Source organism: Procambarus clarkii, chromosome 82, assembly GCF_040958095.1.
Source record: "Procambarus clarkii isolate CNS0578487 chromosome 82, FALCON_Pclarkii_2.0, whole genome shotgun sequence".
In the NCBI taxonomy this organism is placed as follows: domain Eukaryota; kingdom Metazoa; phylum Arthropoda; class Malacostraca; order Decapoda; family Cambaridae; genus Procambarus; species Procambarus clarkii.
Window position 1 is genome coordinate 2,330,037 of NC_091231.1, and position 26,569 is coordinate 2,356,605.

At 41.4% G+C, this 26,569-nt stretch overlaps 1 protein-coding gene across 4 annotated transcripts; it reads right to left on the reverse strand.

Annotated features, from left to right (window-relative positions):
* Positions 1-1,409: 1,409 nt before the first annotated feature.
* mus81 (mus81 structure-specific endonuclease subunit) lies at positions 1,410-25,692 on the reverse strand. Of its 4 annotated transcripts, none has more exons than XM_045751854.2 (15): positions 25,505-25,691; positions 24,509-24,669; positions 24,119-24,277; positions 21,946-22,059; positions 19,338-19,446; positions 18,122-18,275; positions 14,506-14,846; positions 13,941-14,103; positions 12,282-12,457; positions 11,846-12,023; positions 10,626-10,773; positions 9,345-9,511; positions 8,827-8,965; positions 5,382-5,597; positions 1,410-4,052 (listed from the first exon to the last, which is right to left on the reverse strand). In XM_045751854.2, exons 2-15 carry the CDS (start codon positions 24,659-24,661, stop codon positions 3,888-3,890), a joined length of 2,382 nt encoding a protein of 793 aa, XP_045607810.2. In that variant the 5' UTR covers positions 24,662-24,669; positions 25,505-25,691; the 3' UTR covers positions 1,410-3,887. The 4 variants fall into 4 exon arrangements, with proteins under 4 accessions (XP_045607810.2, XP_045607809.2, XP_045607812.2 ...); XM_045751853.2 differs by having other exon boundaries at positions 10,617-10,773; XM_045751856.2 differs by having other exon boundaries at positions 10,617-10,773; positions 12,282-12,442; positions 25,505-25,690.
* Positions 25,693-26,569: the final 877 nt, after the last annotated feature.

The window sequence follows — 26,569 nt, forward strand, 5'->3', positions numbered from 1 at the left end:
ATCATTAAAAGTAGTCGTGGTCCTGTTTTTGTATACAACACACTAAACTACTGTTGATGCCACTCATCACTTTTTGCATAGACTTTACTTTCCACTCAAAAGTTATCGCTATGTTTTAGCCTAAAAATTATTCAAATTTTAAGATAACAGGGTGGCAAGATATGCATTATTTCCAACTAAATACCACAATGTGTAATGGAAGAACCTTCAATGTTAGCAGGTGTTACCAAAACAATAAAACTGGGCTGGGCAAAAATACATACCATGTGGGCACCCAGGAGTCACTTATGTGGTGACAGACAGCTGGTCCAGTATGCTAGGCTGCTCGCCTATGTTTGGTGAAGAAGGCAGTCAGACCCTAAATTAATAAATTTGGATGAAACAGTAGGATGGTGCATATATAATGTCTGAATATGTGCAGTGTTCTATCATTTGCTGTAAGAAATTCTCAAGAATGTGGTGATAAATTGGCAGATTATCCCAAAATCTGGAATCCTCCTTAATCTAGGCCCCGAGTGGAACAAGGTCCATATTTTGGCGACTGCACTATATATGGAATGGATATAATTCCACATATTCCAAATATTATTTTAATACAGTTATGTGTGACTTTCTCTGCTAAGAATAAAACACAATTACATTTAGTCCAAAAATTTGGAGGGTATTGTTAGCTACTGGGACTACTGTGATTATTCACTAGCATCAGGACATGTATATAGAAATTTTGGTGCCACTCCATTTATTCATTTGAGATGTTGCCCCACAGTGATTATTTGATGACAAGTGATTATGACCCCACAGGTCAGCCCCACAGTGATTATTTAAATGGTTCGAGAGCTTACCTAACAGGGGCTACATAGCCCAATAGCACCAGGGATCTACTCGGCACCATCATATAACAAATGAACAGATGAGCATTTAAGGCAGATGAGCTTATGCAGGCACTTCAAATTTTAGAAAAATTTACAGTAATCAGTGAAAACTAAAGTATTCCTTTAGGGGAACCTAATTGTAATAGTAATGGCAGCTATCTAGACTTTAGGCAAGTTTGACCTTAACGTAAGAGTACAACATTCTTATTGTTGAAAGGTTTAAAATGTGGTAACTGTAATTTGTTTATTACAATTTGCTGCATATAATTACAGTAATAGAGTATTTAGCTTCATCCTTGCTTGGAGTCTGGTACATTACAAAGATTTGTGAGATACGTAGTAATTATATCAAGGAACTATGAACATGTTACATGTTTGAACAGTGAGAACTGCCAGTGGTTCATTACTTCGTGTAGTAGTTGCAAACCTCAAGGTTGAAGGAGAAACAGCCAAGCATACACCACATCATGAAATGGGCTCAGGGTAGTGTTGAAGGAACTTACATATATTTACAGATGTATAAAATTAAATAAACAGTAGTTTTCTTATCAATATGTATTTAAACGTAACATATAAAAAATTATATTAATGTTCAGTTAATACCATTTTGCACTCAAATGAATTTTGAAAGGAAAAAAGAAATACAAAATATGATAATTTAAGTAAAGCCATAAAATAACAACATGTAAACAATAGTCAGGTGGGGGGGGGGGTACCAAACCATTAATGAATGTTTAAACTTAGCTTAAAACAGTACAGTATTGTAAATTTTCAAAATACTGATTGATGGTAAAATGTTTTAGTGACTAACAGAGGATACCTACAATATGATTTCAGAATGTCAAATTACATAATTTATATTATTATTATTATTATTTATTTATATATATATATATACACATAGAATCGGGAGTTCTATGTTTTTTTTTCGAGTCTGCAGGTATTGGAAGCAGTCAGCTGTAATTTGTTTTGTCTGACCTGACTTTCTGGGTGCTTCCTTTGGTGGTGGCAAAAATGAATAACTTAATATATAAATGCCACAGTTCCCTGAGCCTCTGTGAGGGGACCAGGTTCTGGCGCTGTCCCCCCAGTAGACCAGAGAACGCCACGACTAATGGCACCTACATCAGATGGTAGCTTCAGAGAGCCACAAGGGGCTCCCCCATAAATTTATTAATATATATGTACAATAAAATAAGAAGTCTTAATGACAGTACATTAAAATAGTCAGATGTAATACTTGTTCATGGATATACAATTTACTGAAACAATATACATAAATGTCTATATTGTTCCAAGACTTGTTTTTAATAAAAATGTTAGGAAATGCAACCAATCTGACTTGCTAGTAAATTATATTGAGCAGAGAAGAGTGGGCAGATGATGGAGAAGGTTAGCAGGGAAACAAGCTTGAAGGCAAGTGAATGGTTAGCAGGGAAATGAGCTTGCAGGTGTTCAAGCAAGTGGCTGTGTGAATAAGCAGGGAGATGTGTAAATGAACAGGTGCGTGGGGAAAATTAGCTACCAAGCAAACAGGTGGGTGTGCAAATAGGATGGTGAGTAAGTGAACAGATGAGTGAACGAACATGTGGGCAAAGGTAAGAAAGTGGGGATGTGGATAGGTGAGTGAATATGCCTTAATCAAGTACTATTTAGTACTTGATTAAGATAGTACAGGAGATAATGAGGTGCAGAATGTAATGTAGTACAGGCTGACTTGGAGTGTATGCTCTAATGCAGCACAAGTTGTAACAGTACAGGTTTTAATGCAGTACAGATAATGAAAAGAGAACTTGATAAACATCTTTAAAGGATACTGAATCAACCAGGCTGTGAGTCATACATTTGGCTGCGAGCAGTCACGTCGAACAGCCTGGTTGACCTGACCATTAACAAGGAGGTCTGGGCAGAGACTGGGCCGCAGGGATGTTGATCCTCGGAATCATCGAGAGGTAAATGGAAGGTCGAATGGTAGGAGATAGAGGAAACCTGTAGGAATCTACAGCGTAAGGGGGTAGGCAACTGCAATAAACAATCTTGGAGTGTTGTTAACAAAACACTAACCCCAGCAGTTGTGAACATGATTGGCATCAGCAGTATATGAGAAGTTGCACATGAAGATGTGAGAAGATAAAAGCCGCATTAAAAAATCTGGACAAATTTTCCAAATCCAAATACACTGCCTATGAGAGACCTTTACTGGAGTATGTAGAACCAGTATAGAACTTGCACCTCATGAAGCACAACAAAAAACATGAGGTACAGAGGTTTGTATTTAAGTTAGTACCAGAATTAAAAGGACTTAACTATGAGAACATGTTAAGGGAACTTAACCTCACAAACAACAGAAGGAAAAAAAAAAAAAAGACATAGTGGATATGAGCAATAAATACAAGATACTGAGGGATATAGACAAGGTGGACAAGAGTAGCTAATTTAAAGTAAAAACAGGAAGGAAAAGGGAGAATCAGTGGAAACTAGATACTACTTGAGCCATACAAATGCAAGGAAATTCTCATACGTTATGAGTGTGGTCGACAAGTGGAATGCAGGATAGGCTATAATGCAGTACACAATGAAATTTCCTGTCAATTTCTTTGTAGACATTCCTACTGCTTTCAGTGTTGATCATTAATGTTTATTTACTTGTATGGCTGTGCACTGACCATGGCTGCACTTTGTTTTTAGCTGTTACATCAACTTTAAGTTGCTTCTCTGCTTCCCTCCTGACTAACTCACTTCTCAACCTCTTTAGTTTCTCCATATCTACCTCAGTACTTTGGTGCCTATAACTTTCCAAGCCTTCATGTTTCTGTCCTTGGTCTCCTTACACTGTATGTTAGGCCATGGGCTAATCTGCTTGTTCTCTTTTACTTCTTTCCCATGGCCTCCATGCATTTTTGTACTGTGTGGTCCATTTTGTTTGTTTCTAGCTTGTAGGAGTATTTGAGTTAATTGACTTATTGCACCTTAATAATTTATCAGTTACTGAAGTGTTCTGCAGTTCAATCTCTTCTACTGTAAATTGTGTGTTGTGTACAATTTAGCAATAACAGTACTCAAAGTTGGACCGAGGCTCCTTCCAGCTTTGCCACACTTCACGGGTGCTAGCATTTGTTCTGCAGCACCAGGAGTTGTTAGTTTCTCATATGCTGACATCAGCAATGCTGGAGCTCCATGCTGCGAAGTACATATATGGTTTAACAAAAAATCAAGCATTCAGTGTAATGAAATGCGTTTTCCTGGTAGGGCTTTAGGTAGCTTACCGAGCTCACATGCTGGTGACACTAAGACTTAATATCATACCAAGCTCCTGAGACAAACTCTACCTCCTGATGAGAAAACCTTAAACAAGATGAAATCATTTCCATTCAAAACAAAAACTCTAAATACCTCTTCCCCCACCTCCCACCTCCCACTACCTGGGAGTTCCCAGGTAGGAGTTGTTCCTGGGCGTTCCCTTAGTATTTGAGGACATACATACATACATATATATATATATATATAATTTGGGATATGATAACAGATAAATGTAGGCTGGTAAGAATACAGTAGGCAAATAGATAGGAGATATTTGAGTCAAGAGGAGTAATTTGAGTAGTTTTTCCAAGTAAATTTATACAAAAGCCAAAAGAACTATTATTGCTCCCTGCCTTAGCAACTTTGAATTGGAGACGGTTTTTAGAAGAGTGGGTCTGAACACTGGTCCCCAGCAGGTCAAATAAAACTCCTAAGTGTGATGTAACTCTCATGTGGAGCTATCTCAGAAAGCTAGTTTCAGGAAGCCACCATTTGGCCCCTCCAGAAAATTGTAGAAAGAAGTGTTAGGTGTAAGCTTTGGTGTTCATAGTAAGCATAATTGCCAATGTTTGGCACTATACATGGGGTGATATCTGATTCTGCCACCAACTTATGAGAACATTTACTGGATACAGGAGCCTCCTTATCGTGTTCTAGGGTCATTTTTTATAAATCAATTACTAATACTTAGAGCAATCAAACTGTTAATGCTTAGTGGAACCAGCACATAAGTTCAGGGAGCTAGTGATGAGAGCCTTTTGAAAAATTATATTTCCAATTTTTTTGCAAGTAAAAAAATTATAGGATGCACATCCTATTCTGCATATCTAGAGCAATAAAATATCCAAGAAAATACTGTATAAAGTAAATAAAATGGATACCAGTACATGAACCAAGAGGAACTTTAGACTAATTAATAATGATGAAGCAAACAGATTATCAAGAATAGTCAAATGTCTCCTCCAGGCTGAGGCATCCTCACCAGATGACAGTGGGAGTGAAATCATGATTATTAATACAGTATATTGTCTGGTACTACTGTGCATTGCACATGACTGATGTCAAAGTCTGGCATCAGCATATCAGCCTGGATAGCTCCAGGGAGCCGAAGGGGCTCCCCCCAAGAAAATAGTACTAACATTTTTAAAAATAAATGAACATTTATGAAAAAATATTTTAGCATAATTTTTACTATTTTCATCACATTACCTCATCAACAACTGCCCGGGCCTTATCAACACTAAGACCATGAATCTGCAGAAGGTGTTTAGCAAACATTTCTTTTACCGATAGCTGTCGATTTTTTACAGATGCTGCATTAAACTCAGTGAAGGTCATTAACAAGGTCTCCGTTTTCTGTTCGCCATGGGTCTCCTCTCTCTCACCATATACATCCTTCTGTACTACACCACTTACTGCCTTTCCCTATTAAGGAAAAAAAATAAACAGTATTGAATGTAATGAAATGCCATTTTCTGGGCGAGTCCCGGAGGCTTCCGGGCACTATTCAGGCTGAATGGATATGTATAACTTTCTGGCATCAAAGTGCATGGAGTTCTGCCTACCGAGGACCACGAGCCAGAACCTGACCCCCCTCAGAAAAGCACGAGGAGCAGTGGCCTATAGAAACATTCCCTCTGTGGTTGGGACCATTCTATGTCTGCCATCGACCAGGACAGGCACCCAGAAAGGTAAGCGCCACCCAAAACAAATCCCTATTCTGGTGAAACTATTGCTACTGAAAGCTAAATGAGTGGACAGAATTCCCCAAACGAAAATTAGCAAATGAGCACAATGTCATTATGTTGCCGTGCTGCTGTCTGCGCAACCCCAGGACAGGGAAACCCCAGACCCTCGCGCCGGCGACCCAACTGCAGTTCTTAGGCTGGATGTCAAAACACGCAAAAAACATCGCTGACCGGGGGGTGGGGATGGGGGGGGTGAGAGGGATGCTGGGGAGCCTCCGGGACTCACCCAGAAAATGCCGTCTCATTACATTCAACACTGGTTTTCTTGGGGGAACCCTGTCGACTCCCGAGAGCTACCTCACCAAAAATAAGGAAAAGAGGGAAGGACCCCGGGAGGTGGACAGCACACGCCCAACACAAAAACAAAACCACAGGCCAAACCAAAGGACCCTGACAACAACCCGAGAGACCCGAACTCTAGAACAGGAAGGAAGGAAGGAAGGAAACCTGGGCAAACCAAAACGTGCTCATGGAGCCAGAGGCCAAGACACACAGATAGCAGCGAAGAGCCGCAACTGAACAAACACACCATGCACCCCCGGCCTGAACAATCAAGCAGCAACCCAAGGACAATTCCGGAAAACAGCAGACCCAAACTTCACCCGAAAAGAAGGAGACTGCAGCTAACGAACAACCTACCACCAGGACCAATCGAGCAGAAAAAACTCAGCAGAACCGAAGGGGTCACAACAAACCGAGGAGAAGAAAGAAGAGACCACTCCGGCCAGCGACCAGGACCAGGTCGTTGGACCAGGTCTGTTGTTCTGACCACAGAGGCCAGAACAACAGAGTCACCCCAGGAGACAACAGAGACTACCCACAAGGCCAAGTCTGAAGCACCTCATCCACAATGACAAGTCCAAAGCACTCATGGAAGCACATGGAAATGAACCCTAGAAAAAGTGGCACCTAACTCAAACTTATACAGGGAAGGGGGATAAGAAAACTATGAAAGCATGAATGTTGTCCGGTGGTACAGGCAACGAACAACCCTCAAATCGTATAAAGCGAGAGGATGCTCGAGAGAAGTATCCAGTACAACCAAGCCCGTGGGGGTTTTCCAGGGCTTGCAGGGTGAGAGAACCCTGCAGGAAGCCCAGGCACTTTGAATCTTATGCTGGTAACCTCTGAATGAGACAGGCAACCCTGGCTACCCAAAACCAATGGCAAGACCAAGGGGTCAACAAGGGGGGTTAACTGCAAATATGCCAGAACAACCCTAATAAGGCACAAACAAAGAGCACCAAAGCAGAAAGGCAAGTAATAAGTAATAAAGTAATTACTTAATTAAAGTAGTAGACAAGTAATAAACAAACAAAACTGCCCAAACCCCCAGGACCAAACCACAGAAAACGAACAACCAGGGAGAACGTCAGTACGCTTTCTTGTTAGCACTACCTAACTTGATACACAACCCACATAGCTCCCCCCCCCCCCACAGCCAAAGACACTACCAACCCCATGAAAAGACAGATAGGTAATGACCACTAGTTTACCTGAAGAGTGAGGACCACCCCAAGCGAGGATACCCCCCTAAAGGAAGCGTGTCTCAAACACCCCAGGGAAGATAAACCTAACCATGCAAAAGGGTAGCACTTAAGGAGTACACAGTGAAAAAACACCTGAGCACATGCAGCTCCACGCACACTGAACTCCTGGCTCATACTATGCAAATGCATATAAAAATAGCCTCAGAGCAGGGTTATCAGAACCTAGATTGCTGCAAGTAGCAAATGTAAACAGCTGGCAAAGCAGTTGGGCTCCTAAGAGCCCTATGAGGACATCCTGCCTCAAAAGGCAAAACATCACTTAGCTGATGAATGGAGACTGGAGCCAGAGTGACCATGACCGCACTAGGCACCATCAGAATAGAACCGAGGAGTGGTGTGGGTCAGCTGACCTAGTCTGCCTCCCTCCTGCCTCCCTCCAGGCAATAGGGAAAAGGTGGGGAAAACTAGCTCGTGCTAGTTTCACACAATTTTGGTGGTTGGTTTTCATTGTTTGGGGAGATTTTAACCATGCAGTAGTCTCTCTTGATTTGCCCAACTTTCTGGGTGCTTTTCCTGGTGGAAGGAATTATACTTAACATTAAATGTAAAGTGTTCATATGTCTTTGCTCCCTGTGCCTCTCTGAGAGCACCAGGTTCTGATTCATTATTGCACAGTAATGCCTACCTTTAACCCTACGTGAGCCTAAATTAAATGCTCAACAAATACATTAAAAATGTCATATATTCATTGCAGTTGGCATATCAGAGAAAATTCTCAAACAATTGAAGGATGTTAGTTTAGTTCATTTATTATGCATCCCATACCCATCTTGTGGGCGGTAGTGGAAAGAATTACAGAGGCACATAATGAGCTCAGGGACTGAACCCCACAATTCATTTAGCTAAGCAAGTTACAATCTTGATGAACTAGTTACAAAATTCACACATTTACACATGAATTCACACAAAATTCAGACCGACCACAAGTACAGTTTCTAAATTAAGCAATTCAAGTGCAAGTACAAATTCTAAATTAGTATAAATTCTAAAACAAGAACAAATTCTAAATTACTTCATATTTTATGTGAATTAAAGGATGTGTAGCAACTATTAGAAAAGAATAAATTAATGTTCACTATTTTTCACTTTTAGGCAACAGGTCAGTAACTGAAGGAATAATGTGAGGATTTGATTATGCAATGGTTTGTCAAGACTCTAAAGCCTAAAGAAGGTTCTATTCAAGCCAGTATATTGTAGAATGGTACACAGCAATTGATAAATGGCACACACACACACACTTCAATTAGGAATATATTAGGAAATCAAACTAAAACCTCGGCAAACTTTTTTGCTCCCCAAATTTCTATGAAAAACAATCAGGTCAATATAAATAAACGTGACAATTTTCAGACTCGCCTGGTATTTACTTTGCAGACAACGTGTCATGATGGTGAGAAAGGCAGCCGATTCACGTTGGTCTTTTGTGACTTTCACAGTAAAACCATCAACAATTTGTGTGTTAACCACTGCCTGAAGACATGTTGATTCAGGCAGGCTGAAAAGAACATTCCATTAGGAATACTTGAATCACATAATTTATAAAGAAAAATATCTGATATGCAATTTTCTTTTGTATAACTGATCACAGGATACAGAATGAACTTGTTAAAAACCTGTCTTGACATATCTCTTCATATACTGTAAAATCATGTAATACATTTTCCTTAACAATTGCCTAAGGCTTTCCTCCTGCATTCAACTTCCTAGACTTTGCCATATTTTATCTTTACCCTTTAGAATTCAAAGACTATATGAAACTAAACAAATATATCAGCTTCTGAATGGATGGCGACACCCTTAAATGAGTGATACATTTTTTTTATTTGAAATCTGAGATGGACTGCAATCATAAAAGTAACAATATTGACCTTTACCTGAGATTCTGACTGCCATATTTCTCAACAAGATACATGGGCTTGGAAAGTCCGCACTTTTTAAGACGGAACTTTTGCTCACGGAATCTTCCATCTTTGATGCTTGAAGCCAAGTCATCCATTCTTTTTCGCTCGATGATATAAGGTAATACTAGCTCTCGTGGCTGCTGTTAGGTATACAACATACAAAATATATATACAGTATACAGGGTGTGTGTGTGTGTAATATTTTATATATATACAAGAGAATAAACACACACACACACATCAGACACTGGCCAGAGATAAAAATTCACCACAAAATGTTATAACACTGTAAGGGAACCTTTAAAGCTTTGTACCACTGATACATGTTGATATTTTGTGAATAGTTATTACATTTTTAATAAAATTTTAGTGGAAAGTGGCCATCACACATTTATATGGGAATCTATCTTCTACACTATACCTAGGATCTCACACATATATTTGGGAAATGTGTGCAAAGGGCTAATATCACTGATATTTGACAACTGCTCTGTATTCTGCCGTGCTTGAGATAGCTACTAGTAATAATAAGTATAAGTCTCTGTGATATAAGCTTTCCTTGATATGCATCCTGCATACATTAACTATAGTCTGGAATTATGCATTTTTAGATGACTGATCACAGTAAAATGTGGGACTTACTATGGAACTCTCCTGAGATTTCATATTATTAAATATGCCTTAATTTACATTAAAATATTTAGATAATTCTTTAACAATAATTAAACTCTTAGGAATAATAAATAACAAGAATAGCTTCTGAAGATTGGAAGGTGCAAGTGATACAAGTATCAATTTCTGCTCAAAGATCAGGAAAAAGATAAATATCTACAGACCTGATAACAGGAAATGTCAATAACATTGCATAATATCACATCAGAGGGGGGACACTAAATCATCTGAAAAGTACAGCATTGATAAACACAGCAATAAAGAAATCTACAATGGCATCTGTAAAACTGTACAGGGACTAGCAAGCCCACAAATGATTCAATACCAGAATATTTTGATGTGCATCCAAATGGTCTTCAGAATGACTGCATTCTATTCACAGTGTTGTCTTCTGTATCTAAAGCCCTCTGGGAGGAAAGCAATAAGGAAGAATCACATTAAAAAGATCCTACTAACTAAACTAACATTGAGGATTATCAATATCCATTCATGTTTCTCATAATTTCTAAAAATAAAATAGAGAAAATGAGATTTGCAATAAACTATATTATAATTTTTATACACAAACCTTACCTCATTTACCTCTTTGTGGCCAGAACTTGATGGGAACCGCTCTCGGCATACCCAAAGAAAGTCGCCAACATGTAGCTTACGAACACTGTACTTAATGCCATGTTTGTCCAATTCATTGATAATAATTTCCTTGGTACTTCTGTTTCCTCCAGTAAATCTGTGCAAAAAAATATGGCTTTAAATTCTTATGAAAAGTACTTTTCTGAGCAGAATTATTCAGATGCTTACTATGATAAGATGTGCTGCATCATTACAACCAAGATGATGCACAATGAGGCAAGACAACATTCTGATACTGGTACCACAGGGATACTTTAACATACCTGCAGGGTCAATACATTACCTTCAGTGGTGGCAAGTCAGCTGATGTTGTCAAGCAGGCAGAGTGGCAATTACCAGAACACTACACTGGTGGTAATGTGTGATACCAAGAGTAGTTCACAGGTCATTGATTTTTATGTATGAGCTGCTATAGGTCAGTCTGCACTATAAGGAGCTCTATTATGACTTCCCATGCACCTTATATGACTTTGTAGGAACAGTTTAAAATGATCTCTGTAGAACAGTGAAGCAAATACTTTTACCTGACTTCTGTTCAATGGAACAAACTTTAGGGAATATTATCATGTATGTTGCTAAATATGACCGAAAAAGTAAGATTAATAATTCTAACACGAATTTTCTCAATATTTCTTATGGTTCTTTTTACTGTCAATGGTAATTGAAAAATCAATTCTCCAAAATTCATTTTTATTTCTAGTCTGACACAACGCTTGAACACGTTTCGTAATAACTTATTACATTTTCAAAGACTTTAGTTTACACACACAACTGTAACTATTGAATTTAGACAAACTGGAAAAGTTTTTGTATTCATGTTGCAAATAAAACTTAACCTAACCTAATCTTCCCAGGCCAAATACATGGTACCGGAGGCCTAAAATAGTACATATATGTACTATATTAGGCCTAGGAATATTTAATTTTGGTTTTCAGCTATATTTTTTCCCCCGACTCTTATCAAGTGAATAGTACCAAATTATACTATGTAATGGTTCAGTACATCTATGTCTGTAGTATGGTCCATAAGTTACAAAGAGTACTATCTAAACAGGAGGCTGGGTTGGTGTAATTGTATTGGACACACTACTGTGACATTCTCAAAGCCTAATGAAATATAAAACAGCAATACAGTACTGCTAAATCCAGGACACACAGCAATCACTTACCCTCCAGTTATCTCTGCATTATCGATGCACAACACTATTTCATATTCTCCAGAAAGAAAAGTAAACTGTGGAAAATGAGCCAAATTCTGTCTTGACAATGAGGGCAATATCTCAGAGTTTAGTCCTCTTTCAAAAACTGGTACAGATCCATCAACCAATTCTCTTTGTATATTTTTGTCTGAAATGAAAATCAACGATGTAACCTTTTACAAAAGTAGTATGATCTATTCAGTAAGTTTTAGCAAGAGGAAACGTGGTAGACTTATAGCAGTTTTCCTAACCCACAGCAGTTGACTAACTCTCTGGTAATGTACTTATATTGAATTTATTTTGAGATTAGAAAGATAATTATAGCAGACCCAAAACACAAAATATTGCCATAACTAGTGGTGCTGTATGAATTTTTTCAGACATGAGAAAAGTAGTCATAACGTACCTGATGAAGGTGCAAAACTTGTGCCAAATGCTTGTCTTCTTACTGAGACGTGCTTGTTGTAAGTAACTGGGGATGATAGAGAGAGCGAGCGGAGACCAGGACTTAATGCCGGTGCACAGTCATTTGATAAATATGCGTACGTGAAGCCAGGAGGGGCACTCCTGGAAATACAGTTACTATCCAAATATAACTTCTAAGCATTACTATCATTTTACAAATATAATTATGAGATACCTGTTCCCAGTACTGGTAATTCAAAATTTTCATAATTTTCTATAAATTATATAAATACCAGATACTTAACAAAATCCAGTGTGGAATGTAACGAATTTCGCTGACAAGGCTCCCAACTTCACATCAGCCACGGAGTTACTGGAGACCACGAGCCAGGTCCTGGCTCGTGGGCCCCGGTGGGCCAATAGAACTCCGCAACTGATGAAACCTAGTAATATGGCACTTGATCAATGTGATAGCTTCAGGGAGCTGATGGGGCTTTCCCTATTAATTCATCATTAACACTAATTATATTTGGGAAGTTCATCTGACAAGAATGCCAGGTCATCAACCGGAACTTTATTGAACAAGGAAAATTGAACCAACTACAAGATATGGATAATCCATTTGAAAGTTTGTATGACACAGATCCAACTGAGGTAATAAATGGTCTTGCAGGATTATTGGGTTTGTGAGTTACCACAGCCGGTTGTCCAGCCGAGAGAGATCCCCGTTACCTAATGTCCCGCAACTCTGATGAGCCTGTCGGTTGCCCAGACGATATCACGGTGAACCCCTGGAAGAATGGTAGACAGTTGGTGTGGGACCACACTTGCGCTTCAACTTTAGCCAACACCTATGTTGACTTCAGTGCTACACAAGCAGGAGGTGCTGCCAATCACTGGGAAGCAGCCAAGTCACGTAAATATAGAGACCTTGAGGAGCACCACTACAATTTTGTCCCCATTGCCTCAGACACACTTGGTGCCTGGGGAAAAAGTGCTGCTAGTTATTTGAAGGGGTTGAGGTCCAAGCTAATTGAAACAACTAGAGACCCTAGAGCTGCCAGTTTTCTCTTTCAGCACCTTAGTGTGGTGATCCAGAGAGGAAATGCTCACTGCATTCATGGTTCCTGCCCGCCATCTGAGGAGCTGGAGGAGCTATACAACTTGTGACAAGAAGCCTTGTACCCTGCATGTAATCAATATTGTAACTTTTTTTGTGTAATTACATTTTCAAATAAAGTTAGATAAATATACACACATACCAAAAGAACAGGGGTGGTAGGAGAAGAAAATATCAAAGTGTTCAGTGAGGATCCACCAGGTCTTCTCTGAGTACTCTTTATTTTCTTCTCCAAGGCTATGGGTCGGTACCTCTTCTAGGTTTAAAAAAAAAATTATATATATATATATATATATATATATATATATATATATATATATATATATATATATATATATATATATATGTATGTATGTATATGTATGTATGTATGTATGTATATGTATGTATGTATGTATGTATGTATGTATGTATGTATGTATGTTGTTCCTAGTAGCCAGAAAGCAGTACTCGGCCTACTATGCCAGACAATATAGAATTGTCTGGCATAGTCATTATTGACATATAAACTTTTTGTAACAGAATCTTACAGTAATGTACCTGGATTTATCAAGACGATAACAAAGGTCAGAGTTAACAAGATCTGACAAGGAGCATTTCATGAGAAAACCCAGGAAACCATCTTCCTCAACAGCAACAACTGCTCGATCTTTCTCTGGAGTTTCAACCCCGAGACTCGTAACATAGCTGAACTGTAAACCATCTGCAAATACTATACTGAATTAGAAATATGACAAGAAAAATTATTAAGAAGAATTAGAGAAATTGAGGAAACTAAAAACTGATTAACATGATTAATCAATCTTGGACTTTCATGTTTTAGTATTTATTACTGTACTGTAAAGTACATTTTGTCACCAGGGAGAGATTAAACTGTTAAATTTATGAAATTTATTTCATTCAACTGGGCACAAGAGGCTCGAACACCCGACTGCCAGCACGGAGGTTGGGTGTTCCAGGCTCCTAGTGCCCAGGTGAATGATATGTTACATACACAGTAGTGTGGTAACAATTCATTAAATATATATTCATAACAATGTTATATTATGAAATTATTTCATAAATCTATACACATTTTATGAGAATGAAGTCACAGCTGCTCTACCTTGCTGTAAATTCGTTGTGGTGACAAATGATGCACATGTTGTCACTTTGTTTGATGGAATATCACCATTTAGAGATTCTCTGCGAATTCTTGAATTACTGACGAGAGTTGAGGTAAGTTCAGCATTTCTGTTATTATCAGCAGGGTTTGCCATGCCTTCATGACAATCAACTGGCCTATTACTTAGTCTTATACAGCTGGACGTTCTTGAGTCTACAACTCTAGAGTCATTTATGTTGTTGCAGGATAAGGATGACAAAGAAGACGAGTTGCAGTCATTAATGCTTTCAGCCGTAATTAATCTGACTGCTAATGTTTTTCCTTTATGAGTTATACTGTATCTGTAGAAAAGAAATGGAATACAGACATTAGTAAGATGACTACAAGTACATTTATTAAGCAGATGATGAGTTACAATAACATGGCTAAACAGTTGATAACAAACCCACACACCTGAAAATAAAGAAACGATGACGTTTCGGTCCATCCTGGCCCATTATCAAGTCTTTTATTGGAAAGGTAGTGGAAGAGACAAACATTATAAGGGTGAGATGTGAGATGATAGAAGAAATGAATGTAAGAGAAAGATGAAGGTAAAAATTTGATGAAAGTTGAGATGATTTTAAGAAAAAAGATGAAGGCAAGAATAAAAATGAAAATTAAGAACAAGAGAAAAAGATAAGAATAAGATGAAAAGTAAGAACAAGAGGAAAAAGTAAGAATAAGAGAAAAAACCAGCGTTGAATGTAATGAAACGTCATTTTCTGGGCGAGCCCTGGAGGCTCTCTGGAGCTATCAGGCTAATATGTGAATCATTAGACTGTGGCATTAGTCTATGGAGTTCAGCCTACCAGGAACCACAAGCCAGAACCTGGGCCCCCTAAGAGAGGCACAGGGAGCATTGGCCCTGGAAAACCCCCCCTGTGGTTGGGGGGTTTTCCTTATCTGCCATCGACCGGGGTTAGGCACCCAGAAAGGTAAGCATGACAAAACAGATCCCACATAGTAAGAAAATTGCAACTGAAAACCGAACAGAGACAGAACTCCCTCCAATCCCAAGAAAATAAGCAAACATCACACTCCATCGCTGCGTCGCTCGTTCGTGCAGCCCCCTCCCTCCCTCCCCTGGGAGGGGGAGGGGGGAGCCCCAGACCCCCCTGTGCTGGCATCCCACCCATTCCAGGTTGGAGGGTAAGTATAAACCACACGAAAACCTGCCAATCAGAGGGAGGGAGGGAGGGAGGGGTTGCCAAGAAGCCTCCGGGGCTCACCCAGAAAATGGCGTTTCATTACATTCAACGCTCGTTTTCTGTGGGCAGCCACTACGACTCGCTGGAGCTACATAACTAAAGATAAGGAAAAGAGGGACTTACTGGGGAGGTGGCCGCCACACACTCCTCAATGCGAATGTCGAGACAACTGGCTGCAACCTGTGACCCAAAGCAACACAAGAACGCCCAGGCTCAAGCAGTTGTGTGAGAGTCTCAACTTTGCCGTGCTGGTCTATCCGCTGGGTGAGTTTGGCTTCGGCATCTGTTCTGGTTCCTTTGGAGTCATCCCTTCCGCCTATCACGCGCGATCACAGGGTTCGTCCTCCGGGGGCCATCTTGAGGTTATCTTGAGGTTATCTTGAGATGATTTCGGGGCTTTAGTGTCCCCGCGGCCCGGTCCTCGACCAGGCCTCCACCCCCAGGAAGCAGCCCTGTGACAGCTGACTAACACCCAGGTACCTATTTTACTGCTAGGTAACAGGGGCATAGGGTGAAAGAAACTCTGCCCATTGTTTCTCGCTGGCACCTGGGATCGAACCCAGGACCACAGGATCACAAGTCCAGCGTGCTGTCCGCTCGGCCGACCGGCTCCCGGCCTTGCCTTGGTTGCTGCGTAACCGGCTTCCTCTTCGGGTTTTTCGGGGCTCAGTGCCTTGGTGCCTACCCTAGCCCTCGCTCGATGTGTTCACAGATGCGTCGTCTCTCGGCTGAGACTTTGTGACCAGTGCTCACCAGGCCGGTCATGGGTGGTAGGGTCCGTCCTTCCGTCGGGCTCACAGCACAATGTAGGCGTTCGCGGCGGTTTGGCTGTCGCTTTGGAGGGTTTGGGTCGCTTGGGGTTTGACCATCCGGCTCCATTCGGACTGTTCTCCTATGGTTCATTGCCTGAACCAAGGGAGTTGTCTTTGGTCCTTGCCTCTTTGGGGCTGGTCTCTTCGAGTGACTCAATCTGCTGGCTTCTGGGGATTTGGCTCTCCATGCAGTTCATATCCGGGAAGTGTCCAACGTCCTGGCGGATGGCTGTCTCGGTTCATTCCCCTGTCCACGGAATGGACGGTCGATGCCGACTCCTTCAGTTGGCTCTGCCGGACATATGGACTCCCAGAAGTGGACCTCTTCACGTCGGCGTGGTCTTGGTGTCTCCCAGTATATGTAGCACCCTTTCCCGATTGTGAGGCTTTTGCAGTGGACACCCTTCCACTGGACTGGTTGAGGTGAGGTTACCTGTACCTCTTCTCAGTCCACCTGTTGCTTTGGGTTCTGGCTCGGTTGGAGTTTTGTCATTGCCCATATTGTCGGCTCAATTACGTCATCGGTAAGCACAGTTTAATTTTTTTTTTCCTCGTGGTCAGGGAACACGACTTAACAGGTTAGGAAGAAAATAAAAGATTTTTTTTTTTTGGTATGTGCCTGTGGATGACAAATGCTAAATAGCCCGGAGCCACACAGAGGGTTAATAACTGAGAACAACCTGAAGACCCGCACCCGCAAACACGGAAGAAGGGAAACTGGATCAACCCAAAGTGCGTCCCGGGACACAGAAGCCGTGGCACACAAATAAATAATAAGAGCCGCAACCGGACACAAAACATGATGCACCCCCAGCCTGACCAACCAAGCATCAACAACCCAGGGACCCCTCCGGAAAACAGCAGTCTCATTCTTCGCCAGAAAAGAAGGAGACGGCTGCAAATGAACAAAGCCATCATGAAGACCGAAGGAGCAGAAACCCCTGTACCGGAGAAGAGAATGAAGCTCCCCAATCCGATCCCCAGAGGCCAATGCCAACAGAAAACGAGCCTTGGAGAAACAATCCTGGCCCGAAGGGGCCACAACAAACCGAGAAGAAAGAAAAGAAAGCACTCTGTCCAAAGACCAGGACGACCCAGGCGGCACATTAGCAGGCCGGAGGTGAAACAATGCACGAGACAGCTTGCAAAACAGTACGGAAATAACATCAATGCAGAAAGCAAGCTGAAGCTGGCCTCTCTGAGGGGGCCAGGTTCTGGCTTGTGGTCCCCGGTAGGCCCACAGAACTCCATACACATGACTGATGACAAAGTCTGACATTAGCATATCAGCCTAGTAAAGCTCCGGGGAGCCGAAGGGGCTCCCCCAGAAAAATTCTTTGCTTATGCTCGCAACTAGATGATATATTTAAAGTTTTTGTGCCCGAATCCATCTCACCAGTTGAAAACTTAACTACCTTTCTATCTTTAAGGACTTGTTTTACTTAAACTAAATCTGAATGAACAATACAAGCTGACTGAGTTGTCAATTTATGAACATTATAATTATTATCAAAATACAGAAAAACAAGAAGCAGATATTGCACAAGTTATAACCTGGACGGGTTGCCCTCTCGCTTAGCAAGTTCCTTCTTGATAAGAGTACTCATGGAGGACCAAGCAGTGTACCGAGAACCTTCAGAGGCATGCAGGAACGAAGCATCACATAGAGGTTGTGCAGCTTCCATTAGCTCAGCCTTTTTTAAAAAACCTAATTTTGAGGAAGAAAATGAATTAAAACAATGATTTGGCTGAAATATTTAAATAGTTGATGATTATGAAATACTGTATTGCAAGGAAAATTAGCACTACAATACCAGCTGAACAGAGCTGTAAATAATGTCTGCAGACAAATTCAGATTACATTTATTAGATTAACAAAAGAAGAGCACTACAATCACTTCTGTGGTCGAGTGCTCAATAACTCATGACACAATATATTGTCTAATAGATCACTAGCCTTGCCCACGGAGGACAGAAACATGAGCATACTGTGGTTACCATTGTAAATTAATAGCTATGTTTGAGGTAGAAAATAAACTAGAAAATACCTGGCAGTTACCATGATCTGCCATCAGATGTCACTATTCACTCACAACAGAAGTGTCTGAGAACCACCATCACTGTTTTATCCGAGCTGGAGCCCCGAGAAGCTTAGGGTGAGCCGAAAGAAAAGAAGAGGGCACAAAAGCAACTGAGCAGCTGGCACAAAACTAAGCTTAGCATCAAGTCATGAAGTCAAGTCATTCTGAGATTCTTCCTACGTTTACCTCCTTTAGGAGGTGAACCTCAAACAGAAAGGACTGCTCAAGTGCAGCTTGTACTTTTAGGTTTGAGACCATAAGTAGGCGGGAGCAACTGCCGGGACTTCACCCCTAGGGCGAAATCCCTATCCACTAGGCCTTCGGGCTCCTTTTATGCCGTAGCACAAGTAAAGGTAACCCACAGACTCTCACACCAGATGTGTGGTGCTATGAATCAGGATCGGATTCCCAGAAGCAGGCCTTCATTAAAAGATCACATTACTAGAACAGTCGTAAAATGCAGAACATGGGTGGAACTATAAAGTTGAAGGGTTGACATAGAAGACTGTGTTCTATAACAATTAACAGTTTATTAATAAAGAACTAAACTACTACAGCCAAAAGTTTACGTTACGTTAATATTCATTCAGTGGCACTTTATAGACAGCTACTGTACTTAACAACCATGTATAGCACGTTGTATAATATGCAAAATCAGAGGTAAAAAATATTAGAGTTGCGGTAAATACCTTGAAAATTGTCTTTATTCGAGGCATTGTAGAGAGCGAGCAGCAAGGCATAAGCACCAGATCTTAATACTGGTATATAGTGCTTACTCCTTTTTCCATCACTATTTTCCTGTAAAAATGCAATTTACAAATTTGTAAGAAAGTTAAAGTTTATTACACACTTTATACAGAAAGCTTCGACACCACACTCCACATAGAAGGCTGGTTCATAAGTTGGAGAACCTGGCAGGAGTAACAGGTAAGGTGCTCCAGCAGATAAGGGATAAGTACTGTAACAGAAAGCAGCAAGGTACACAGTGAGGAGGGAGATCTCAGAGGATATAGACTCATTCCTCTCAGTGTTTGCTGATGATGCAAAAATCTGAGGAGGATTAGCACTTTCCGGCTCTTGGTGAATGTAAAAAAAACAACCGTAAGTGCTCCCGGCGTTTTGCCGCGTAAGCGTAAAAACAAAAATGTGTATACTCTTTTTACTCTCATGACCTTAGTTCTCGAGCTACGTATTTCATTTTGGTACCAACGTGTTCGCAATAAAATTCTCTAGAAGAACATCAGTAAAAAAAGTCACGAAACGTATAGGGATACCAGCACCAAATAAATAACTACGAAGATGACTCGCCGTGAGCGCCCAACAGCAACAAAATGTTTTTACTCTTGGGATTGTTATCACCTCCACACTTGTCCTACAGCGTTAATTTTTGTATCAATGGACTCGCAATGAAATTCCCAACATGGTGATATGAATATAAGCGTAGAATAATGATTGCGGCCCGCCCGCAAGAGTGTGGGAAGTGGTGAAATTGTTACCCGGTGTCGGTGACGGGACGACGCACGGCGCTTTGAAAGTTTATACTTATTTCATTCTCATGACATTATTATTCTATGTACGTCATTCATTTTTGTGTCAATGTGTTCGCAATAGAATGTTCTATGAGCCCGTAGGTAAAAAATATCAACAAAGCGTAAGATAGAATAGCGCCAAATATAAAACAACGCTGGAACATATCAGTGAGAGTCAAACACACACGAAATGTTTTTACTTTTGTTATGTTTGTGAACCTTTCATGAACTTATTGTACCATGCAGCCTATTGGTGAGAAAGAGAGCCTCATGGCGCGCAGTTTGAAACAAACCCAAAGTAAATCGGATAAAAATTGAATTTTATACAAATATTTTAAAAGAGGACATAAGTTTATGTCCACTATGCGGGAGCGGGTAGGCGAAACAGGACGCCGGGGTGCGTCCTCATCGTGCGAAAGTGTTAAGATACAGGAAGATAGCAGGAAACAACTTGGACAAACTGAAGGAATGGTCTAATAAATTGTCACTAAAGTTTAACTCAAATAAGTGTAAAGTAAAATAGGTGTAGGGAGAAGGAGACCAGACACAAGATACCAACTGGGAGATGGAATCTTTCAAGGATCAGGTAGAGGGAGAGAACGATCTGAATGGTTGATATCACACTGAACCTGTCTCACGAAGCCCATACCACCACTAGCATATGCTAGGTTTGCCAACATAAGAAATGACTCTAGAAACTTCTGTAAGGAATCATCAGAACCTTGCAAACCAAATATGTCAGTACAATTCTAGAGTATGCAGCTCCAGTGTACAGTCCGTGCTTCTCTAATATTCCAGTGTAATCAAACACAAGGCAATATTAGAGAAAATTCAGAGGTATGCCATCAGACTGGTACCAAAGCTGAGGGGTATGAGCTACAGGAAAGGCTACTGGAATTATACATGACATCAGTGGAAGACATGAGTTAGGAGAGACATGATTACCATCTATGAATTTCTCAAAGAAATTGACAGGATAAAGAAACAGACTATTTAACATGGGTGGTACAGTACATGACCAAGGGAACACAGGTGGAAACTTAGTACCCAAATGAACCAAAGAGATATTAGAAAGATTTTTTCAATGTCAGAGTAGTGAACAAATTGAATGCACTAAGAAGTGAGATGGTGCTGGCAAACTCCAAACAGTTACAAATGTAGATATGATAGAGCCCAATAAGCTCTGGAACGTGTACACAAGTTGACTGGCAGTCGAGAGGCAGGACCAAAGTCCGGGAGCTCAACCCCTGCAAGCACAGCCGAGTAGAACTAGGCAAATTTAGGTATGGTCTTATTTATAAAACAACTGCCACAAACAGCATACAGTGCAACCTCGAATCTCCGGTTAGGACGCACACTTTTTGTGCGGTCACATGTGTGCATCCACTTGTGTGGTCCACTTGTGTGGTCCACTTGTGTGGTCCACTTGTGTGGTCCACTTGTGTGGTCCACTTGTGTGGTTCACTTGTGTGGTCCACTTGTGTGATTCAACTTGTCATATGAAGGAATTATTAATTGTAACCTGTGATGGAATGGGAAAGTTTTCCCACCAGTCTGTGAACTCTGTCTCAACATCGTAAGCAAATCCGAACATCCCCCGCTTCGGCGAACCATCGTTCGCCGAACCGGGCGAGTAAATCTGGCCTGAAAAGTGTGCGAACTAGCCGGAGATTCGTTGAATCGGGGTACGTTGAATCGAGGTTGTACTGTACTTAGGTTTAACTGGAAAGCTTCAGGCCACAACATATCTTCAATACAGATAACTAACCTTGCAAGTCACTGAGGAAGTAACCGATGCATCAACACTCATTTCTGTAGCAGCAGCTGTATATACCTGTACAGTTGTCTTCTTTTTTCTTTTCTCTGGTGGTTCCATCCTGATCTAAAGGAATAAAATTTAGTTACCGGTATGTAAAAAATATAAAATATGAGCAATAATATTCTGAAAACATTTTGAACATGCAACTTACTGAATAATAGATGCCTTGTCATATTTGGCAATACAGTATGTACAAATGTCAGCCCAGGACATTTTACCAAAAACTGCAGCCAACGCAGCAAACTTACGACCGTCATGGGCATGGGGATAGATCGCAGGCTGGCTAGACCGAATAACCCTGTGGACGACCTGAGAGACCCGAACCCTAGAACAGGGAAGAAGGGAAACCGGATCAACTCAAAGTGCGTCCCCGAACACACAGGCATTGGCGTGCAAATAAGGGTGAAGAGCTGCAACCGGACACAACACATGATGCACCCCCAGCCTGACCAATCAAGCACAAACAACGTAAGAACACCTCCAGAAAGCAGCAGTATCATTCTTCGCCAGAAAAGAAGGAAACGGCTGAAAACGAACGAACCTATCACTTCGACCAAAAGAGCAGGAAAAGGATGCTTCGCACGATGAGGACGCACCCCGGCGTCCTGTTTCGCCTACCCGCTCCCGCATAGTGGACATAAACTTATGTCCTCTTTTAAAATATTTGTATAAAATTCAATTTTTATCCGATTTACTTTGGGTTTGTTTCAAACTGCGCGCCATGAGGCTCTCTTTCTCACCAATAGGCTGCATGGTACAATAAGTTCATGAAAGGTTCACAAACATAACAAAAGTAAAAACATTTCGTGTGTGTTTGACTCTCACTGATATGTTCCAGCGTTGTTTTATATTTGGCGCTATTCTATCTTACGCTTTGTTGATATTTTTTACCTACGGGCTCATAGAACATTCTATTGCGAACACATTGACACAAAAATGAATGACGTACATAGAATAATAATGTCATGAGAATGAAATAAGTATAAACTTTCAAAGCGCCGTGCGTCGTCCCGTCACCGACACCGGGTAACAATTTCACCACTTCCCACACTCTTGCGGGCGGGCCGCAATCATTATTCTACGCTCCAAAAGCAAAGAACAGCGACAGAGAGACAAAAAGAACCAGAAGGACCGCCAGAAAACTTTATACGGCCGCCGAGACAAAGCCTGCAGGAGGACACCATCAAAGAAGCCACCTGATCACCATACAGATGGTGATAGACTCGAGTCAAAAAGACCAAATGCGAAGACTCGAGATGACTGAACCAGTCTCGTAACGGACCAGGCTGATCTGTTAAAAGAGGTGGAACCAAGGAAAAACCTCTGGGTTCAGACACTGGGCAAGCAGCGCCTGAAACCAAGGCTGGGCCGAACACCACAGGGCCAAGAGGACTACTCTTCCCTGGTAAGTCTCCAAACAAGCCAGGACCTGCAGCAACAGCTGAACCGGGGAGCAGAGGTACAGGACCACCCCCCCCCCCACCTCGACCAGTCCTGCTGAAAGGTATCGACTCTGCCAGCCTCGCGGTCAGGGAAGGGCACCACATATACCGGAAAACGCCTCAACCACGCTGACGCGAAGAGGTCCACCTCCAGGCGCCCCAATGTCTGGCAGAGCCAACTGAATGAGTCGGCATCGATCGTCCATTCCGTAGACAGGGGAATGAACTGCGACAGGCCATCTGCCAGGACGTTGGACACCCCCGGACGTGAACCGCCAGGAGAGCCAAACCCCGAGAACTCAGCAGACGAGTCACCCAGTACCAGTACCCAGCATCCAGTACCTTTCTGGGTGCCTGTCCTGGTTGATGGCAAACATAAAATGCTCCAAAAATCACATATGCATTTATATAGGCCATTGCTCCTTGTGCCTCTCTGAGGGGGCTAGGTTCTGGCCGTGGTCCCCGGTAGGCCTAGAACGCAATCCACACTGACTGATGCCAAAGGTTAGGGATATACTATCAGCCTGGATAGCTTCGGGGAGCCAAAGGGGTTCCCCCAATAAAAACTAAAATATTTTAGAAATACTGTAAAGTTAGGTAAACATATCGTAAATCTTACACTTGAATACTTGTGCTATTTTGTGGAAACAATATTGTAATCAATTAACTTTTGTATTTACCTTATGAATTTGATCCCATTCTACTGGTCCATTTTCCTGCACATGTTGTTCTAAGCGCTGGTCAAGCATATGGCAGATTTTATCTCCAAAATTTGCCAGTACCTTACAGTCCTTCCCAGAGTACAGAGGCAGTGGAAACAACCTCAGTGACTTCCGAGCCTATAAATATACAGTACACAAATAAATTATAAAAAAGCATTATTGCTAGTAATGTTTTAAACTATAAATTATTAATTATTCACATTAGTTCTCTCAACTAAAATTACAAACTTTACAAACAACAAACTATTACATAACACACAGAAATCACAATAGCATGTTAGAAAAGTTAGAAGTTAACTTTTCACATAATTAAATATCTTGTTAACTAAATTGTCAGCAATAACATACCCTCTGAAAGTTAAATTTCATGTTTGAATTGCTACGTGCTGCTGCTTCTTGCCATTCTTGAAGCCATTTGTCAAATAGAGCATTTGGGTGACTAACAATGCACTTTGTGCGACGATACTTCTTCCTCTTGTTAACTCTGCCGTCTCTATTCATGATAACGTCTGAGAAATAAAAAATATCTTTATACAAAAAAAAACACTTGGCTGTACACAACACAACAAACACAGCTACCAGCCTCCAACACAACAAACACAACTACCAGCCTCCAACACAACAAACACAGCTACCAGCCTCCAACACAACAAACACAGCTACCAGCCTCCAACACAACAAACACAGCTACCAGCCTCCAACACAACAAACACAACTACCAGCCTCCAACACAACAAACACAACTACCAGCCTCCAACACAACAAACACAACTACCAGCCTCCAACACAACAACCAGCCTCCAACACAGCTACCAGCCTCCAACACAACAACCAGCCTCCAACACAGCTACCAGCCTCCAACACAACAACACAGCTACCAGCCTCCAACACAACAAACACAGCTACCAGCCTCCAACACAACAAACACAGCTACCAGCCTCCAACACAACAAACACAGCTACCTACCAGCCTCCAACACAACAAACACAGCTACCAGCCTCCAACACAACAAACACAGCTACCTACCAGCCTCCAACACAACAAACACAGCTACTAGCCTCCAACACAACAAACACAGCTACCAGCCTCCAACATAACAAACACAGCTACCAGCCTCCAACACAACAAACACAGCTACCAGCCTCCAACACAACAAACACAGCTACCAGCCTCCAACACAACAAACACAGCTACCTACCAGCCTCCAACACAACAAACACAGCTACCAGCCTCCAACACAACAAACACAGCTACCTACCAGCCTCCAACACAACAAACACAGCTACTAGCCTCCAACACAACAAACAGCTACCAGCCTCCAACACAACAAACACAGCTACCTACTGGATGTGGTGGTCAGGAGCAGGGAGCCTAACAGTTAGTGTGTTGTTGACGTAAGGGAGAGGACGATCGCGTGCAGTTCTTCTTGATAGTAGGTGCAGTTTGCATGAAGGGTTTGTCCTCCCGATGACTGCGCGTGCAGTTCGTATGTTACCTCGGCGGCCGCCACAGTAAGGGATGCCGGGGCGTCTGTATAAAGATTTCCTTCCCATTCCGCCTCACACCCAGCAAAATCGCTCCTCACTCTTATATATATTCAGTTATCGAATTAAAATAATGGGATTATCTTTAAATAATTTATTTTTACAGTTGCTGTTTATAAAATTTTATATATGTGTTTTGTTGACATTGCAAGTGGTGCCATCTGTTGACGGCGAACGCAACTCTCTCGCACACTTTATAATTGGATTTCCCGCGCGAGGGTCGGCCAGCTTGGCGCGCGGATTGAACGCTCTTGGCTGGGTTTTCTTTCCTCACCTCATCCGGAGCTCATATCTGAACTCACCTGGCTTCTTTGGACCAGTGTGTGCTCACTGCAGTTACCCAGGGACTTCCAACACCGGGGGAGGGGGTCAGTCCAAGCTTCATCTTGAGGCAAAGCTCAACGCCTTAAGCCATATTGGTGCTCTGTCCACAGAGCATTCAATTGATTGATTGATTTAGATTAAGCCACCCAAAAGCTGGCACGGGCATGAATAGCCCGTAAGTGGAGGCCCTTTGGAGCCATTACCAGTATGAATAGCTGGTACTTGATATCTGTGGAGGTGCGACTGCACCCTGCGTGTCAGGGGATGTCTCCTGTCCGGATAACTACGATTGATTGATTGATGAAGATTAGATCTATTTTGATCATGATCTATTGAAGATCAAGAAAATAGATCAAACATGATCTATTTTAGGCAACCAATAACTCTTCTGAATTGTTTTAAATTGTAGGAATTTTGTATTACAGTATTAATAACTAATAATAATAATTGTTTTTTTACTAATGAATTAGCAACAATAAGTTTTTAGGGAAAAATGAGTCCTGTTACTTATTGGCTTATTGTTTTACTATCAACAAAAGTA